The sequence below is a fragment of the Carassius gibelio genome, chromosome B16 (genome assembly GCF_023724105.1).
Source record: "Carassius gibelio isolate Cgi1373 ecotype wild population from Czech Republic chromosome B16, carGib1.2-hapl.c, whole genome shotgun sequence".
In the NCBI taxonomy this organism is placed as follows: Eukaryota; Metazoa; Chordata; class Actinopteri; order Cypriniformes; family Cyprinidae; genus Carassius; species Carassius gibelio.
The window spans coordinates 20,753,849-20,775,214 of NC_068411.1; the positions used below are offsets into that span (position 1 = coordinate 20,753,849).

The window sequence follows — 21,366 nt, forward strand, 5'->3', positions numbered from 1 at the left end:
GTGACTCGTCAGGTCGAGATGCAATACATAAGAGAATGGCCAGCACGCCGATGACTGGTCATACAGAAGCTGATCATACAGATGACCATCCATACAGACCGCATCATACAGACAGTGATCATATCCTGATGTAACCCATCGCTCTCCAGCTGGAGGAAGTGCTGCTTTATAATCACAGAACATTCACTCACTATTAAAGTGATTCTGGCTGCTAGAAAGGAGAACATATCCTACAACATGAGTAAGTTCTACATTTTCTAATCACTTATTCTACAAATGTTGCACCTATGTTTAAACATGTTTAACAAAACTGTCTTTACTTTTTTCTTTTAAGAAAAGTCAAGTCAACAGTTCACATTGTTCACTCTAAACAAGAATTTCACTTCATCAGAAAGTTCAGTCCTCAAAAAAAGGTATGTTGCTACTCAATATATTTTGAGTATAAAATGTTCTGAATACAAAAATATATATTCCCAAAAATGGAATTGCCACAATCAACAAGAATAATAGATGTCAATCTCATTTCAAGACAAGTAAACCTTTTAGTGTTAGTGTATATTCATCTGAATATCTTTCAGTTTCAGGGACCAGCTTTAACGTTTAAACCTGTGAGTTTTGGCTGTCCATGTTAAAGACTGGAAATGTAACAATAAAATAAACATCCTATAAACAAATTTTCAGCAATTATGGAACCTCCAAAGATTTGAGCCATAATTAATAATTTGTATTGTATATTTTCTATCAGCTGCATGCAGAATCTGGATTGTAGGGACAGCTACATTCGACGTTGGTGGAAAGCGAGCAAGGGAAACCATGGGCACCAATCTCAGTGTGTCCTCCCAGGTCCAGTGTTTGGGGTGACCTCCTTCCTTTCTTCCAACAGTGTCTTAAAGAAAGAACTGAACAAATGAAGATTATGCTTTCTTCAATCGACCCAAGGCTCCACTGGAGGAAAGGTGGACAAAGTCAGGAAGTTTGTGAACAATGTGATGGCCAAGTTTGTTCTCTGTGTTAATGGAGCACTGTCCATCATCCACACATAGTGTTTAACAAACCTGAGCTATATTTAAATGATGAGGTTCATTTAAGCCCTAAGGGAAATGATATATATATTTTTTACTGATATTATCCGGTGTTTGAGAGACCACAGACCATAAGCCTGATGCTGGATTGGTGCATGTTTTGGGAAAGAAGGTCTCCTGTATTTTTTTTAAGTACCTGTAAAAGTACCCAGCAGTGTGTTCAACAAATGCCTGACTTAATAAAAGTATTCCCCGGACTTACTGCTATGATCTTATTTTATTTATCTAGAATTTAAAAATAAAATAATATACAATGCCTAAAATATAAACAGCTTCTTTGTTAAAATGTTGAGTTTCAACCTAAATTGAATAATAATAAATTAATATATGGTATAATTAAATACTATTTGTATCATTTCATTTATAAAATACACTTAAATGGACCTGCTTTCTTTTCTGGGCTTTGCTTGTATGTCCAGATACCTGCTCGCTGTGAGAGGGCAGGTGATAATGTGGAGACATTAGTGTTATTAGCATATGAAGAGAGGAGACCATCAGTTTACCAGACACTGCTGGGGGAACCGGGGGTGTGGGGATTCTTTAAAACAAGTCACTTTGATTCAGATTGATCTGCTTTAAGATTATGTAGCTTGAAAAATAATCAGATTTTATTTTACTTTTTTATACTGCACTAGCCAGGAAAGACCATCATACACATTGTAGATACTGATATATATATATATATATATATATATATATATATATATATATATATATATATATATATATATATATATATATATATATATATATATATATATATATATATATATATATGTTTCAATGTTTAGGTCTACATTTTGTTCACTATTGCATGGTCATTTCTACACAGACTAAACTGTACATGCTAGACTTTTCTATTTAAATAATTAATTTTAAGTTTACTCCGTGACGTCACGTTGTTGTTCTAATCGACGTTCAGAAGAATCCATTCAACACGGCGGGTAATCACAAGCGACTGGAGCAAACTTATGGAACAACTTGTAAGTACATCAAAACAATTGTGAAAATGTCTTATTGAATATCACGATAAAGGGATGTCTTTATTTTTGGGAAATGCTGTTTTTACACAGCGCCCAAGTGATTTTGAATGCGCACAGATTTGGATTCTATTTTAGCATCACTGCTTACAGTATGATGTTAACGTCTAAGAAGGACACTAATCTTAACGTTAGCTGGCATTTCATCACTAAACGATTTGAATGTCACTGATGTTAACTGTGATGTTCAGGACTGCGTTTCTCAAAAGCATTATGAGCAAGTCGATTGTTGAGATCATTTGGTGTCAAATGCTTCTACGCTCATCCTAGCCATACAGTGCTTTTTTTGGGGAAATATCCTGATAAACATGTGTTTGTTTGTTTTTTGGTCTGTTTTTAAACAACTAGCTTCTAAGAGTACTAATCCCAAATTAGGTTTAAGCTTATACACAGACATGAATATTGTAATATATTAAAATTACAAAATAAATGTACAAACTTGTAGTAAACCTTTACAAATCTTTCTTAAACTGCAGGCTGAGCTGGATGCTGAATAGAACAGAGTGAGCCTCAACACTTCAGGTACTGTAACTTCAAGTTGTGAGAAGTGTCCGAACATAACAGGACACAGACTTGGCTTTTTCTTTTCCATTGTCTCTTTTCACACTTTACGTTTTTGTGGTTTTTTAGGTTTCACCATATCAGAGACCTGCAGGATTTCACAGACATTCATGACATTCTAAACGTCTGATCTTCATGTGAGGGCAAATCACAAACACTAACTGCCTCCATCACAGTTTTTTTTATTATTATAGTTTTTTTTTTTACATGATGTCAACATGAAAGGAGCTCTTCATGCTTTCCCAGTGTACATGTGTGAGAATAAATGTTCTTTAGGACATAAAATGTAAGAATTAACTGCCATAATAGATCTGAAATAAGAGTGGTAGAACTATGACGTCAGAGCTGTGCGTTGCTTTGAGATTTTCATATGTTTTTTTTAATGGAGTTTTTCAATTTATGAATAAAATAATGCCTGTGGTAAACATAACTTGACGATGCTTCTATTTATTTTCTACAGTGTAAACTGCACACACTCACAGCCTAAAACTTTCTTATTTAAATTAAAATTAAATTAAAAATTAAATTTATGCATTTAGCAGACGCTTTTATCCAAAGCGACTTACAGGACTTTTCAGGCTATCAATCTTTACATATCATGTGTTCCCGGGGAATCAAACCCCCAAACTTGCGCTTGCTTGCTTATTTTTATTATTTTTTGCTTATTTAGCTATTTATTAAAAACATAGTTTTTCAAAAATGAACATAACTGCTTCAATATTTGTGTCTGATGTTGTCTACACTGGATGTGACACGATCCCCATCAGTGAAATGATGCTCATTCTGTTTATGATCAAATATACTGACTCTATGTTCAGATGATGTGACACTATAGTGTGATGTCATCAGGTATAGACACACTTTTAGCTCAGCGGGGCACGGCACAACTCTCACGTTCGGTGTACACACGGTTAGACAGTGTCTGCTCTATTACAAATATTTTATATTTAAATCAATCAATAAATAACCTAAACCTGTGGCATTACAAGATGGAAAATATAGCCTAGAAAATATATTTCCACTTGCTCTGTCCTCCGTCCATGACACTGTTTCACTGCGGCGCTGCAGTTTAATCTGAACAGCTCTGAACGCTGAGTGGATGGTTAGATGCATGATGGGCTAGTATAAAAACAATAAGGTCTTTCCAGCTTTAAGGTAATTCTGCCTTTTATATATATATATATATATATATATATATATATATATATATATATATATATATATATATATATATATATATATATATATATATATTAGGGGTGTAACGATACGCGTATTCGTATTGAACCGTTCGGTACGACGCTTTCGGTTCGGTACGCGGTACGCATTATGTATACCGAACGGTTCGTTGGAGTATTTAATTATATTTGAAAAAAAAAAAAAAAAAAAGAGAGAGAGAAATATAATGATATGCGTTCAACAAGGTAGCCCAATAACCCAAACAACGTAACAGGCAACGCCCCTGACACTCCCGAAGAAGAAAAAAACACCATCTTATATGTTTATGTTAGGCTACTCAGCAGGCGCTCGCTCACTCAGTACGCGCTGAAGGCTCGTTGCAAAATAGCCAATGCGTTTAACAGACTAGAAATGAGAAGATCCTCCAATAACCAACAGGTCTGGTGTTTGGGTGCACTTTGGATTCCCTTTAAGCTATAATGGTGATGGCAAGAGAGTGGTGGATAAAAAAACAACGGTATGTCGCATCTGCAACATGACAGGGTACACCAGCGGGAATACAAAAAAAAAAAAAAACACCAGCGGGAATATCTGGGATATATGCGTCAGTACTATCTGGGAAAAGACGAAAAAAAAGGAGAAACATGCACGCAGCAAACTATCCCTGCAGCATTTAGACACTATAGCTTACAGGGAATCCAACCCAAACACCAGACCTGTTGGTTATTTTAGGATCTTATATTTCTGGTCTGTTAAATGCATTCAACATTTTGCAACGAGCCTTCAGCGCGTGCTGAGTGAGCGAGCGCCTTAGGGGCCATTCACATATCGTGCCTAAAAACGCATGGAAAACGCTAAGCGCGTCTTTCTCCTCCTTTCCAAAGCGCTCGGGCAGAAGCGCTCATGAGGCGTCTGTCTTTGCTAAGCAACAATGACGTGCTCTCTCTATGAGACGCGGAAATTTCAGCGAAGGATAAATGGATTTGCAGCTCTAAAAATCGCTTGCAGTAGCTCTGCTACTAAATTTATTTCAAAATTGCAATCCATATACAACTATGATCAGCTGTTCCTTCATCTTGGCTGAGCTCTCAACGTTGTTACGGGAAAGGATGAAGCTGATTGGTTGGTTCTTGTCACATGACCCGCGCTGCGCTTGCGGCATTCTGAAAAGTTGAGATGTTTTTACATTTTGCTGTATCTAAAACGTATCGAACCGAACCGAACCGAACCGTGACATCAGTGTATCGTATCGAACCGAACCGTGAATTTTGTGAACCGTTACACCCCTAATATATATATATATATATAAATAAATAATCTTGTCTCAGTTTTAAATTTGACTGTTAAATTATAAAGAATGACATTTTAACTGCTTTGGAACTACTTCTTTGTCATCTGAATATTGATTTTAAGTAGGGGGAAAATCAATTAAAATGGTAAATCAGATTTTTTTGTGAAAAAATTAGTTTTTTGTTTGTTTGTTTTTTAGGCCATATCGCCCAGCTCTAGAACGATCCCATGGTGAATTACTCTTCTGGGTTCTGATGTTAAAGTTCCCCCCACTCTGTTGGCATTACATATTAATGTCTACTTTAGTCTCTGACGATAAAGTTTTCCTCTCTGTGCTTATTCCAGGATGAATTGAGCGAGACATCACTGACACAAGCCCCTCTCCTGCTGATTGTGTTATCATGGACAATGAAATGTCCTGCAACACTGCAGCTGTGATGAGATGATCTTCCAGTGTTTCACATTCAGAAATACACTGATCGTGCGGGTTAAAAAAGGCTGAATATTTTTTTTTAGTTTTTGCTTCTTTTTTTAGTTAGTATTTGTAATTTATAAAGTACCAAAATAATTGCTAAATGAAAAACATTATGTATGATAAACAGTTTTAAGTACACTGCACTTAAACATTAAGAAAAAAAAAAAAAGCTTTTTAGCTTGACTTGACTAAATTAATTCATGTAATTATTATAATGTATAATTAAATAAAAAATATTTAGTTGCTTAAATATTCTTTTTTTTTTTTTTTTTTAGATAATTGGTGTCCACAAAAAAATTGGAGTATTCACAACTTATCAGTTTTTACAATGTTGAAGTGATGTGACTAAACTAAAGCACACTGGTCCCCTGTTAGATGGTCAAGTGTGATGCTGGTTGACCTTACATTTACTGTACCATTCTCTCTATCTGTGCATGCAACGCCAATGTTGATCATAACACTAAAATACCCGTTCAACAAACACTGTAAAAAGATTTTAGGGTAAAAAAAAAATAACCATATTAATACTACTAGTGCACAATCAAAAGTAATTTAAGTAATTTTTAGTAATATAAGTAATATACTAATATACATTATTGTCAAAATTGTGTATAAAGACAGATAATATGTGTAACTCATATGTCATTATTACATTCAGAAATAATGTAAAAAAAAATGGCTTAATAGAATTAAACTTAGTAGGCTTCTCATGGCAAAATCAGCCAAATAGGCATCACAATTCACCATCTAACTGGGGACCAAAGTCATTCCAACTAAATCTCTTCTGTGTGTATTTCCACACTGCTTAAACTCTCAAGCGTTCTCAACCGGTCACATATTGACAGAAAACACTGTTTCTCCACATGCAGGTGCTCCATGGCTTTGAATGAGAAACCTTTAGCATCAATATGCAGAATCTATGGGCAAATGTTATTTCCTGATGAAATAATATATTGGGGTACACATACTCATGGACATTTAGTGCAAGAAAGATTATAAAAGTATTAAAAACTATTTGTGTTGTATTCAAAGTCTTCTGAAGTCATACAATAAGTTTCTGTGAAAAGTTTCAACATTGAGGTATTAATTGCTGAAAATAATTCCACTCCATAAACACAGTCATCGTAAAATACAGCTGAATTTGAGTTTGAGATAAAAGACATCTAAACTGACGAAGTAAATGTCTCTGTCCACAGCGTCTGTTGATGCAAAGGTATCTCAATGAAACCAGTGAAATACCCTGCACATGGAAAACTGCACTAAATGGACAAACTAAAAATTTACGCCAAGGGTTAACTGTAAACTGACATTAAGAACTTTTACTTACAAACTTTTTTACTTACTTAAATTTAAGATTTTAAGATGAAATGTAAGATTTTTTCAAGCATTTTTTACAACATCTGCTGAATAGTTAGTAAAATATGCTACTCATGTCAAACACAATTGTTTTTGACAGAAAAAAAGTTGTGTTTCATTATACTCGAAATAATGTAAAATTTGCGTATTAAACGAATACAAACTATAAACACCGTAGTCCACGATAAACCCTTTAAATTTAACAGTATTCGTCAGTAATAGAACTGTTGAGTTTTAAGCTCCAGAATCTTTATAGTGCGTTTGTTATTAGAGAAAGGGCAAATCAGCCAGACATGTATCACACGTCACCATCTAACTGGGGACCAAACTCATTTTATCTAACACATGCACTCTTTACTATTAAACGTACTGACCTGCAATTGTTACCTTAAAGAGCTCTTTCTGCTGGTTTTTACCCATACAATGTCAAAAGTTTTGTTGGTGAAAACTGAAGTGTAAATTTGGTTCAATGATGTTCAATAATTTTTTTCACTTGAACAAAATCAGTTCATTTCAATGTTTCCATGTTTAGGTCACCATTTTGTTCACTACTGCATGGTCATTTCTACACAGACTAAACTGTACATACTAAACATACACGGCAACAGATCTGTGCATGTAGTGGTGATTTCTCTAGACTAAAGCACACTGGTCCCCTGTTAGATGGTGAAGTGTGACGCCTGATCGGCTGACCTTACATTTAACAATATTTCACATTCTCACCATCTCTGAATGCTATGGCAAGGATGATAATATAATGTTACAATATATGTTGATTGTAACATTGATTTTGAAATTTAGCCAAGTGAATATTTTCAAAGTCAACATGAAATCTTCAAGAAATGTCAAAGCAACCAAAGAGATGTCGCAGTTTACCATTTAACAGGGGACCTAAGTGTTCAGATCAACATTAGCACTATTCTATCCATCCATCCATCCATCCATCCATCCATCTGTCTATCTATCTGTCTGATCAAATTATCATCACTGATAGGACCTTCTCAGGAATGGGTTTTGGTTGCATTCATACGTTGAGAAGTGTACTGGGGTTAAGCCAAGAAAATTTTAAATAAATGTCAATATATATATATATATATATATATATATATATATATAGTTAATTATAAGAGGCATTACCTCTGCCCTTGAACTGTTGACAGCTGGCTGACTCTAATTATATTACTACTTTTTATTACTATTATTATTATTTGAAAAATAAAGAAACTAAGTACCTACAAACTAACTATAAAAACACTTCTCAATGTGTCAGTATTATACGTACATATACGTATATTGTGTATGTATACAATAAAAACTACATTTATTCAGACACCTTGAACATTAAAAACGCTATCACAGTTTATTTGCTATAGTTTAGATAATGGTAATAAAAGATGACAAGAACTCAGAGTTAAACTGTCAGAACAAATTCATCTTGATAATATCAGATAGCACTTAAGCAAAAAATGGTCAGGTCTATTGGCAGAATAATTTTTATCAAATTTACTGGTAGTCTACTTTATGAGGAATTTTTGGTTATAATATGTCAGTTTTTCAAAATTATATATTGATTGTTGCATTAAAAAAAAATAAGCACACTGGTCCCCTGTTAGATGGTGAAGTGTGACGCCTGATTGGCTGACCTTACATTTAACAATATTTCACATTCTCACTATCTGTGCATGCAATGGCAATGTTGATGATAACAATAAAATACCAGTTCTTGACATTCAACATACACTGTTAAAACATTTTGGGGTAAAAAATATAAAAATAAACTTTTTTTAGCATTAGAGTGAAATAATAATGCTAATAATTCAGACACTATTTTGCCTCACTGTAATGTGGTCCTCCTGGATGTTCGAGAATATGAATGTTTTAAGAGTTTAGAAGAGTTTAGGAGTTTAAAAGACTGGTTTGTGTTCAATCTCCTCTCAGAGCCTCAGAGTCTCTCTGGAACAGCAGGCATTCAGACAATAGAGGAGTGTGAACGACGTGTGTGAATTTGCCCTTACAGTTCCTGCCCCGGCCTACAGGGGCGCTGCTGAGAATGAGTTTAAACACACACACACGTCCAGGTCCCCACTTGGTCAAAATTAAAAAAACTTCACCAGGGGCTTTTTCAGTTGATTTTAGCATGATTTAAGGCATGTCTAACAGGGGACCTGAAAAATGTCCCCTCTTAGCTCTGAGGTCCCCTGTTGGTGAGTGTGTAACGACACCATGGTCCCCTGTTGGATAGGTAGACAAGTACACACGCACACACACACACACACACACACTCCGCTTACCTCAGATGCTCCTTGTCTCATCCCATTATCTGATGGCCACAGAGAACCCTCCTACAAAAAAGGAGAAAAAAAATACACAGATGTAATATTCAGAATTATTTGAATTTTAAGACAGCATAGTTTACCAGGAATATCCAATAATACTGATACTGAAATATCATACATATTAACTACACAGTACTGTTTGGTTAACAACTAATTGTTGATTAGAAAGGAACATTTAAAAATCAATAAATTGTAGTTCACCCATGGTCATAAATGAAAATACACTAGTACCGTAAATGTAAACCAAAAAAAAAAAAACCTGGTTGTTAAGCATACTGGCATTTCATGGATGATAATACATATAATAAATTATTCTTCCATTAATAAAATAAACCATTTGTCGTACTTTAATTCGATCCATATTTGGACTGATTTGATCAACTTTAATAATGCTCTGTGGTTACATATTTTCTTATGCAATAAGAAATAATCAAAATATAAAATAAAAAATATTCTACAATAAATAAATAAATAAATACACAATTTGAATAAAACCCTAAAAAAATCCATATTTAAAATGATAGACATAAAAAAAAACAACAACAAAAAACTATATAATAAAATTGAATGAATGGATGAATGAATGAATAGATAAAATAAATAAAAAGACTCAGAAAGAGCCCATTTGTTAAACTCTAACAATGCTCTGTGGCTACATGTTTCCGTTCTAATTAAAACAATCTAAAAGAACCAGCAAGTAATATGCTCCCAGACATTGCTGCTTGGTGCTTCGCTTACTTCCCTCCCCCTCGCGTTCCCTCATGAATGAAAATGAAAAGTCTCAGTCATTTAGCAGTCTCTCCCGGGTGCTGCAGTGGGCTGCGCATGTCTGAGTTTGACTGGCGTCTAGACAGAACTGCTGAATCTAATCAACATGCCACGGTCTCAGAGGGACACTGCCATTGTGTCTCCTCCAAAACACACTACCTTTCTCAAGAAATAATACATATTGTGTTTTAATTACACGTAATGTATCCAGTAAGATGTAAAATGTCACAATGCAGCATGCAGTATCCCATGAAAATTCTCTATCCAGGTGCCCATAGCATGAACAACTGGAACCTCATGCATTCTGGAGCGTGTTCACCAACCTTCAAAGGCATGACCCAGACCAATGATTTGTATTTTTGAAGAAAGATAAATGTACAATTCATTTTTGCTGCTGTCTGTCTAGTTAAAAACTGTGCAAACTTTCTGAAAACCATCCCTGGAGTGAGATGAGACACCCACACATGCAGTGCTCCCTCTCGTCAGCTCAGTGCACTGCTGCAAGTTATTTTGGATTAGACACAAAGAAGACCTTTCCAGAAGTAAACACACACACACCCCACTCAAGAGATTTTTAGGCCCTGCTGTTTTCTTCTTTTCTAAGATAAAAGCTCACCCGCATAAGATATATCAAACAAGGCTTAGAGATGACACAGCAGGTGAGAAATTCATCAATTCAGTATTAAACTCTATATTTTAAATAATTATAAATACTTAAATACTTTTATTTATATAGTAACATTTAAAAAAAATAAAGTTCACCCATCAATGAACATATATCAGAAATACTCAATTACTCGATACTCAATTACTTGATATTCGATACTCATTAACCAAACTGTCATTATAAAAAATGTAAATAATAAAAAAAGGTTACAAATAAAAAGAATCATACAATAATAATGATGTGTTCCCGTTTTCATCCCATACTGCATTTGCTTTATGCTGTTTATATTTTATGTTGTTCCAATGCTATATCCATTTATTGTATTCTGATTTGTCTGCTTCTTGTAATAAATTGCTCTTCATACGGTTTCCTATTTGCTTAGCAGGCTCCGTAAAGTGATGTTTGGTTCTAAGCTTTTGTGTAAATAAAACATGATTATTATTTTTATGAAGACAGCAAAGAGACAGGAAATTGCTGGCAACTGGCATGTTCCATTCGAACCATGTGAGCTTCTAGTAGAGCTCTAACATTCCTTTTTCGTTTATTCCCATCTTAATATGGAGGAAAGTTTACAGAAGGTTGTGAAAGTGTTTAAGCAAGTGTGCTGCTGCGGTTAGTACAGAGGGAGTGTGACAGGGTCTCACCGGCTGCAGAGAGAGATCCTGACTCTGTGCCTGACTCGCCCGGCTCAGGAACGACCATGTGGCGAGTTTGTAGTGGTTGAGCAGACACACGACCACCACGACCATCACAGTCATCACAACGATTATGATCACGATCTGCACAAACTCCAGTTCAGCTGCAAAACAGAAAGACAGAAAGAGTTTAGAACAATGCCGAATGAAAAAAACACCACAGATCCTGTTTACAATTCAAGAATCTTAAAAATAAATAAAGTTTAGTCTCATTTTGAACAGAAGATGGCAGCAGAGTCCAATCAACATCCATAATGACTACAAAGCCCCAAATTGGGAGATATGATATCATCTTCCAAAAAAAGACGATGCATTTTGATTTGACATGGACAACAGAAAGAAAATAGTATAGACTTGGAATGAGATCAGTTGTATCAGCTTCAGATATCAGAGAATTCTGAAGAAGTTCTGCGGCACTATTTAATATCATCTGGCACCACAGGCAGCATTTTTGATTTGAGGGTGAATAACAGCTTATTTTTCTGTCTGTTTCTCACTTAAATCTATCATAAAGCTTCAGATGACGTGGAATATAGTGCACAGGTCATATGAAATAAAACTTGTTGCTTTTGAGATCTTGAAACCTGTTGTCTATGAATTACCACATTAAAGAGATATTTCAGCTTTATTCCAATAGCCTGGCCTACAAGAACCAAAGTAATGAAGGTAAACAGCTTGATCAAGGTTCGGTCTAAACCTGAGGATCACCCTGCTGGACTCACACTTGCTCTCTCAGTCAAGACCGAAACTGTTTCTCAGATGGAAATGCTTTTGGAGTCTATAGGCTCAAAAACGAGCCCTCCACCAAATGTGCCAAGGGAACGTTCTGGAACCTCGTACAGTCGAGTAAACCGAACAGAGGCTGAAAGTGAGAGTGGCATGAAGAGAGAATGAAAGAGTGAGTTGTTGCCTGCAGTGCAGTACTGCGGGATACTGGCACTCGCACATCAAAAGAAACAAACACTTCTCTCCTAATTTAGGGCATAAGAGGAGGAAGCAAAAGAGGGAGAGAGCAGAGGGGAGGGCGAAGAAGAGAGAGAGAGAGAGAAAGAGAGAAAAAAAGAGAGGACACAGACAGGCAGCCAGGCAAAACAGACAAAGGAAGTGACAATCAGACAGGAGGGCAGATAAGACGGAGAGAATGAGACTCAGATCAAGATTCCGGTAAGAACAAATAAGACTTCAAACACAAGCCTTTCAGACTGGAACTGAATCAATACAAAACGAAATCACAGCAGGCTTTAAACTGAGCTGCTCCTCTGACTTTAGATCAAAAATACAGGAAATAAAGGCAAAGTCTTTTTAAATGTGCAGTGGGGATTTGCGAGTCCACATTGAAAATCTAATTTAACCTGGAAACAAACATTTCTAGGATGCTGAGACGCGAAAGACAAATAAAGGATGTGAAATTAATTTAAAAATACTTCAAATTCTGCAGTAGTTCTCGTCACTCACTAATCAAATTAGCATATCTGTGACATTGACCGTGTTGAACTTGTTTGTACAAAAGGTCAGTTTTTTGGCCTTTACAGAAGTACCGACTCAAATCATAAAACCATACAAAAATTTCAATTTCGTTTCTAATCATTTGGATGAAATCATTTTTAACAAAATATAAATTTCAATGAAAAAGACAGAAAAATGCAAAGCAGAGGCATTTTCTTAATTGCATTCAAGACTTCTGGACCCCACTGTGCTTAACTGCTCAGACCAATTACACTGATTTTGTTTTCAGGGTAACTCTTACAAACAACACCCTAGCAACCAACTTAAACACCTTAGCAACAGACAGCAATGTAAAAAGCATAGAAGCACCAAGAGCTCAGCATGGGCAAGCATCACCCAGATTTTCTGACAAGATGTAATATAAATAATTAAATTGTTATAATAAGATAAACAATTAAAACCCATAACATACTCTCTTGATTCCTCTTTTAAAACTCCTTGGTGATTGTTTGCCCAAGATAAAAGCTTGTGGAACATGATAGTTGGTTTCTAGCCGGTCTAAGCTGTCAGTAGACACTTCTGGACCAACAACATGCCAGCTTCTGGTGATTAAGCTGGTTTTTGGGACACAGTAGCTTGTTAACTAAGTAATGACCAATTTAGATCAGCTAATGGCCAGCCTAGACCAGCTAGAAACCAGCCACAATGTAGATTTGGTTTATTTCATTTGGTTTTCAAAGTGCTCACATTCAAGTGCATGACTTTCTGTAACACCCGGATCCAGACAAGACACTTCAGCCTGAGGAAAAAAAAAAACCCTACAGAGATCGAAATCCAGTCTAAATCAGTACATTAAAACACTCAAACGTTTGAAAACGAATCCCGTCTGAACAGTGCTTTAGTGAAAGTGTTCTTTGATTGTTACGATGTCCTGTCCAATTCTCCCACTGACACACTCTCTGTCCTATTTAACACTGACCTCTCATGCCAATCACAGAGAGACAGAAAGAGAGCGTGAACAAATGAGAGAGGGTCTGTCTGGGTATCACAGACTGCAGATTAGCCATACACAGACTGAGTTTCTCTCTGCAGACCACAGAGAGAGGATCAAAATCCATCAGGCCGTTGTCACCAGGCAGAGCAGACAGAAAGCGCTAGACCAGACGAGAGAGAAAGTGGGTGATGAGGAGGGGGGGGGCAGAGAGACAGAGAGCGAAGGTGTGAGAGAGAGAGAGAGAGAGAGAGGCAGAGGAAAAGAATAGAGATTTGTAGATGGAAAGAACCAAAGTGAGTCTTGAAGGTGACCTATTCAGTGGAGTAGATGGAGGTCACATCCGTAGGTGTCATGGCCTGGCCACTTTATGAAAAGCTTATGACAAGTATATGTCTGATACAGACAAAGAGACATCTCTAATTGTAAAGCAGAAGCTTTCATCATCAGTGGTTGTGCTCCAGTGCTCCATTTTTCCATGGCTGGATACCAGTTCAGTGAAACAACAGAACAAAAATTATTAAAAATTATGATTTTTTTTTTTGTTAATAAAATGTTTCTATTAGTATGTTTTTTTAAATATAGTAATTATTATTACCTATAATTACTATTACATTCCGAATTTTAGATCTAAATGATCACACATTTATTTTCTTCAGTGTTTGATGGCTAGGCTGCCCGAAACAGCTCAAGTTACATGTGTAAACAATGTGTTATTTTCCTGTGAACACCACCATTTCCTGTTGAACACAGTGTGTTGTAATAACATGAGTGCTATTCTATAGAGACCCACCAAGTTTTATCAATAAATCAAATATTAAAAAATATAAAAACTAAACTAGAAAAAAAATACAACATTGAAAAAACAATCAGTCTCTGTTTTTACTTGCAAAAATGATTGCTCACTCAATTAGAACCAAAGATTGGCCAGGTTTGTTAAATAAGTGTCCAACAAAATAGTAAAGTTGACTAGCATATTTAATAGCACAAGGAACGCTATATTCACATACAGCTGAGAGATGCAAATTCTTGAAGAGTGAGCATTTATTGTTTAAAGCAGTGAACTGCACAAATGTCACGTAATACCCTAAAGGACTGCAGCAGGTGTGTGTGTGTTAGACAGTACTCATGATCACATGACCCCCCCACCCCACCCCCCACAACTTCTACTCTAACATTCAGAGGGGTGTCTGTGTATGTGAGTGAGAATGACCTCCCGTTGTAGCCAGATCGGTCTTGATGCTTAATGCTACAAACACACACTAATCCTAAATAATTAACAGCGTCACACATAACACCCAGTGCCACACACACACTGCTCCTCCAGACGGTCTGGGAGATGGGCACCGTGCACCAGACGCTGCATTGTGCCAAACTAGTGCCGAACAACACCTGTTGTGTGCTTACCTGAGGTCAAATCCTCAGCACAGTGTAACCACGAAACAACAAACTAAAATCAATACAACAAGAATAGACATGAGAGATTGGGATTTATTTGTCTTTTTTTGGACAATTTTCATATAAAAATTTAAAAAATAATAAAAAACATTCCAAGAAAACATCCAAATGTATCCTCTTAAATCTGTCTGCAGTGCTCTAGAGGTACAACTTTTCCAAGGAATTTCCAAGGTGTGTATATTAAGAGTTTCTCTGGCTCAGTGGTAGAGCATTGCATTTTCAGCACAAGAGATTGAGGGTTCGATTCCCGGGGAATGCATGTTAGAAAAAAAATATTAACCTAATTGCTTTGGATAAAAGCGTCTGCTAAATGCATACATTTTATTTTAATTTAAATAAATTATGTTCTTTTGATGTTCCTATTCATTAAACAATCAAAATCTTTTAAACTTTTCCTCAAATATTAGCACTGAATGTGTTGTGACACTGAAAACTAGAGTAATGCTGGACAGGAACAAATCACATTTTAAAATTTTTATTTTATACATTTTTTATTTTATTTTAGATATTAGTTTACAGTATTTATTAGCATTTATGAAACAAATGCAAACCTTTTGTGCATAAAAGACTTCGTCTTCTTAGTCTTAAAACCTTAGGCTAAATTTCTGCTGCCGAGGACATTTGAAGAGTTATTGAAGAGATTAAATTGACAAGTAGAGTGATTTTGTTTGTCAGTGTGTTTATCATGGTCAGGACGACACTTCTTCATAACATCCAAGTGTTTTGACAGGCAATTGAAAGTGTCAGTGGCGAGACGGCAATAAGCGTTTTTGACCGTTTCCTACCTGACGGAGATACACGCATCTTTCATACAAAGAACTCTTCATCTGGGATCTGATTTAATGTGGCGTTTCATTTATGCCACCTTTTGCTTTATGGGTGCATACGCCTTTTGGTGCACTAGTGGAAAATTTCCAAAAAGGTCTGACAAACCGGTCTGAGGGCGTTTGTAAAGAAGCAATCACACAGGTTGTCTGTGTGCTGAAATGAAAGGCCAGAGGCATGCAGGGACAGTGAGAGAACAACACAGAACAAGCTGGCAGACTGGCACCCTGCTGGGCACCAGGAGAGTGGGCATCCAGCCCAGCCATGCAGAGGAACCATCAAACAAGCAGCACAGACAATCTGAACCGGGTGCCACTGCCACGTTCGCCAACGCAGCCCCTTCTCCACAGCTATGCCACACGGGAGCTTTCACCATCAATAACGAGATTATTTCAAAAGAAACGCAGACGTTGAAGGGGGAGGGGTAACTTCGCGGTGAAAAAACACATATTTCGGCTATGGAAAGATTTTGAGTCTGTTCTTGTGACAATGTATAATTACAGATTCAGCTTTATAATCATAGTTTGCGTGAGCCAAATTTAACCCACGCTTATTTTGGACTCCACGGTTAAGGGTGGACGAAAGAGCTAAAGGTGTGGTGCATTTTGTGGTCTAAACATCAGCTCACCAAGCCCACATACTCCGACAACCATGACCAGGGTTATAAAAACCTCGCCAGACACGCTTTAGGTCTTTATGTCGTTTAAAAAGGTGCAATAAGCGGAACAGTTTGCCTTGGGGCATACATAGCTATGAAGGGAGTTTCTGAAGATCTGTTGGAATTGTGGGAAAACAGCCTCACTTTCTGAAGCATTCTTCCATAACCGCCAGATGAACTTGAAGGAAGAGCTTCAGTGGTGAGAATCACACTACTGCATCCGAGAACATTCAAGTTCGGGTGGGACAGAGTTCACCGGTGACATTTCCAAAGAGCAGGTTCAGCGAGAGGAGAAAGAGAGAGGGAGAGTAGGAGAGCGAGGGATAAAGAAAGGGAGAAAGTCTGTTCTTTATTCCTCAAAGCCGTGTTGTTGTTATTAGCCACACCCTCCATCTTATTAAAACGTCATCCTTCATGGGTGGTCCCGTTTAACGCTAAGAAGAACAAAGTATGGATTTCTAACGAAGCACAGATCGTTTTGTGGTTTACTCGGGCTGTCGTGGCTAATGAGTCACTCCCTGAGGCTGGATCCTGCACCAGCTGCACTGCTGCTTTTAAAAGCTTCAAGCAGAACAGGCAGATGATATGCAGACGGTTACAGGTTTGGGTCTTGCTTGGAGCAAGATCTGCTACAAAGACATGTGTATACAAAATCTATTCTACTGTAAGTACCACTGTAAATAAATGCTGTTCTTTACAGCGCTCTATTTAATAAAGAATCTTACAATATGCGAGTTAAAACAAGTGTTTAACGCTGATAATAATAAGAGTTACTTGAGCACCAAATCAGAATATTAGAATGATTTCTGAAGGTTCATGTGAAACTGAAGACTGGAGTAATGATGCTGAAAAATCAGCTTTCCCATCAGGAATACATTACATTTTTTTATTAATTAATAACAAAAAAGTACTGTAAATGTTAGGGTTAGGGTTTTATATATATATATATATATATATTTTTACATTTTACAATATTTTATCATCAAATAAATGCAGCTTTGATGAGCTTTAGAGATGTCTTTCAAAAACATTCAATGTATTTTTTTAGATGTTTATCGTAAAATAACTGCGTGACGAGTGGGGCGGGGCCGAGGGCCGTGGGAACGGGGCAAGGCCGGTGGAGTGATTGGAAATGAGCGACACCTGCTCGACCCACCGGTCCCGAGTCCCATGGAGGAGATGGAAGGATATAAAACAGGAGCGACAACAGTGAAGGACGAGAGAGGACCAGGCCTGGATTTTAGTTGTGTTTTGATTTTGTTTGTGCACGGCAGTCGTCCGTGAGGGGCTGCCGCGCTGTTTTGTCTTTATTTAATGATTAGAGCTTCAGTTTGATTGTCTGCCGGTTCCCGCCTCCTCCTTCCCCTGAAAGAATATTGTTACAAACTGATTTCCAGAAATGATTAAGGCTATAAATAAATCCATACTTATTCATTTTGGGTGGTTTTATAGCCAATAACGAAATTTCTAAAAACAATAAAATTACAATCAATAGTTTTTGTTGATGTCAAATGAATGTTGTGATGTATAGGTGAATTTAGGTCGCAATCACAATTTTAATGTGCAGTAGGAAATACAATTAACTATTAATTTTGAAATTAGTAGTTGATGAGAAAGTTGAATGGTAGAAGTGGGACCCGTTTTAGAAAAGCGCTATTCGAGAAGTTTACGATTATCTAGCAGCATCTATTTAAGCAAGCGCTCAGTGAAGGCAAAAATAATCTAAAGCAATTGTACACAATTAAAAATCTAGTATTGGTTGGAAAATATTCAGGATTGTCTACAATGTTAACCCAAAGCGCACTACAGGCCAACAAATGAAAGCGGTAGACCCAATTTTAAAGGAAGACTCAATATTAAAAGTATCGGTCAAACTGATTATCAGCTAAATTTGAGAATTTGAGTTGAAGTGAGCTGAGGCTACTCTTGTTAAAGCAGGGCATTGTGCGTGGGCATCAGGGTCATCCTGGGTAATGCCAAAAGCACTCAGACTGGCATGACGACACTGGCCTTTATCAATAATTCATAGTGGCACCTCGGGGCTGCTTAACCCGGCCCAGCTTCCAGTGTGCAGAGCTCAATGTGGAGCCATGACTGCAAGAGAGGCTGCTTTTCCAATAGACAATCTGTTTGGCTCAATGTCTGAGGGCCCTTTTGTTTAGGAACTTTTAATATATTATTATCCCATCAGAGCTGCACCTTTTGCCATGTTTTTAGGTGCATGTAGATATCTGTGAAGTACTCAAAATGCTGCAGAATTCAAAGAATCATTCAACAACATATGTTCATGTTTAGCAGAAGCATATGTGAAGAGTCTCTGTGAGAGGCAGGAGAAACTACTGAAAGGCCTTTTCTACCTACTGTGTGGGAATTCCCCAGAACTAAATTCATTATTTATGATCCAGACAGAATATGAACTTCTCACTCCAAGAACAGAGAAAGAGTCTGTGTTTACAGAACCATCACTGACAGGCCAGCCAGAGCAGCAAACAGCACAAAGCGAACACCACAACACAACACCAACATCATATCTAGACAGACGGACGGATGAACAGAACTACTAATGATATTACACGATGCTTCAGCCAAATCTTAATTTAATATCAAATTCTAGATCCAAACATGCTTTTGTTGCCAAGGCCTTCCAGACGAAGGGAGTTTTCACTGGTAAACAAGTATCACTTACTATGGTAAACATAGTTATTGGCCAAAGCACCAACCTTTTAACTGTTCAAATGAAGACAAAAAAATGTTTTTGAAATTATTTTTAAGGCTGCATCAAAAATACAAGTAAAACAGTAATATGGAGAAGTTAAAAGAACAGGTTTACATTTTAAAGTGTAATTTGTTCCTGTGACAGCAGTCTTCAATTTTAGTGTCACATGACCCTTCAGAAATGGTTCTAATATGCGGATTTGGTGCTCAAGTAATTTTTCTTATAATTATCAATGTTAAAATCAGTGCTGTGGAAACTGACACACATTTGTTTCAGGATTCTTTGATGTACAGCAAAGGACTGAATTTATTTGAAATGAATTTGTTCTTTGACATTATGAATGTCTTGATTGCTCAAGTTTAAGCATCCTTGATGAATAAAACTTTAAATTTTTTGATCATAACGATCAAAATTGTAACAATGTTTAACAAATAAAGTTAACAGTAAATAAGGTTTGAAACTTCTTACAATGAGTTCAAGATGACAATTTATACTCTTAATAATAGAATTAGTCAATAGCTCGAACAAAATAAGAGGCAACACTAGAAAAATCTAACTTAACTTTTCAATTAAAGAAATGTATGTCATTACATTGCATTACATTACATTACATAGCTGTCAGTACAAACAAATGTCTCTATCGATCCATAAATGCTTGCACGCAACCCCTAGACAGTTGTCTTGTGGGCACTTTGTTGATAAAGTCCGGAAGGCAGGAGACATTTACTCCAGACTGGAGTTAAAACACTGTCTGCTGGGTTTGTACTACCAGACGCATTCAGAGACAGATTGCGGAGACGGCGGAGAGCCGAGATCAGACATTTACGGAAACATTACGCGCGTGAAGCAGCTGATAAGAGCTGACAGCCAGACAAGACTGCAGGCGGAATTAAATAAAACACACTGAGTTAAACTACCCGCTCTAGCTCGAGTCACATTCACAGACGTCAAAAAGCAAAAGAGCTCAGACATAATTAACCACAAAGGGGGGGAAAAAAAGTAAAAGACTCACAAATCTCCATTCCCTGGAGTTGGGATCCGCATGTGATGTTGGAGCCATCCGGTGCGGTGAGGTTTCGCATGGAGTACGAGGGAGACTTCAACCGGTGCACAAGCCAGCCGGTGTGCGCACGTCAAACAGCTCACGCGGAGACTGAAAGCCTTCGGCAACTGCCTTGACATGCTGTTTTTTCACTACATGCTCTCGGGTAACCGCTTCACTTCGTTCTGACTTACTAAACTGAACTCGTCTGCTCTATATCTCTTTTTCTGACCCCTCCGGTTGAACACAAAAATCTGAGTGTTTGTGAGATCAAGCCGACGGAGCTTCTCTCCACCCCCTCCTGCACACCCCCACACTCTGCAAGAGTCTACTCGCACGCACGGCTGGTCTGTCGGTGACCGGCTGAGAGGGGGTGGTCGAGCGCAGCGCTCAAGTGTCTAGTGTCACACCTCCCCATTAATGCCAGACACAAGCAGTCAAGGCAAGCATTGTAGGGGGCTGACCTTGGGGTGACCCCGCTGTCTGGTGACACAGAGCACATGTGTCCAGAACTACAGCCCCCCTCCGTCCAACTACAGCCCCTACAGTCTGTCTATAAATAACCTGGCAGCTATATGGGCTTTTATTGTGAAGCAAGGCAATATACTTGAATCCACTCTGGGCCAAAGGGGAGGAAGAGGTGCTAAATCGTCTGTAATTCAGAGAAATGCATAGACTTTTTATTCCCATATAAAATAAATAAATAAGCAACATATAAATAACCATACATGCAATAATATTCTACTTTTAGTCTTGGTACTAACTTAATCTACATTAAAAT

The 21,366-nt window shown here is 37.2% G+C and overlaps 1 protein-coding gene and 1 long non-coding RNA gene across 4 annotated transcripts in view; one reads left to right on the top strand and one right to left on the bottom strand.

Moving 5' to 3' along the window:
* ldlrad4b (low density lipoprotein receptor class A domain containing 4b) overlaps positions 1-21,366 on the bottom strand; it is a 74,760-nt gene that overhangs the window by 20,222 nt on the left and 33,172 nt on the right. For 2 of the 3 annotated variants that reach the window (XM_052578139.1, XM_052578140.1), the window contains 2 exons: positions 11,399-11,553; positions 9,275-9,325 (listed from right to left, as the gene is read on the bottom strand). In XM_052578139.1, coding sequence (XP_052434099.1) covers positions 9,275-9,325; positions 11,399-11,553 — 206 coding nt within the window. Of the gene's footprint in view, positions 1-9,274; positions 9,326-11,398; positions 11,554-20,555; positions 20,919-21,366 lie in introns of those variants that run through there. The other variant, XM_052578141.1, reaches the window with a different exon arrangement.
* On the top strand, positions 99-1,270 carry LOC127974688 (uncharacterized). Its single transcript, XR_008157341.1, has 3 exons — positions 99-241; positions 335-413; positions 585-1,270. It is a non-coding gene; the product is annotated as an uncharacterized LOC127974688 (long non-coding RNA).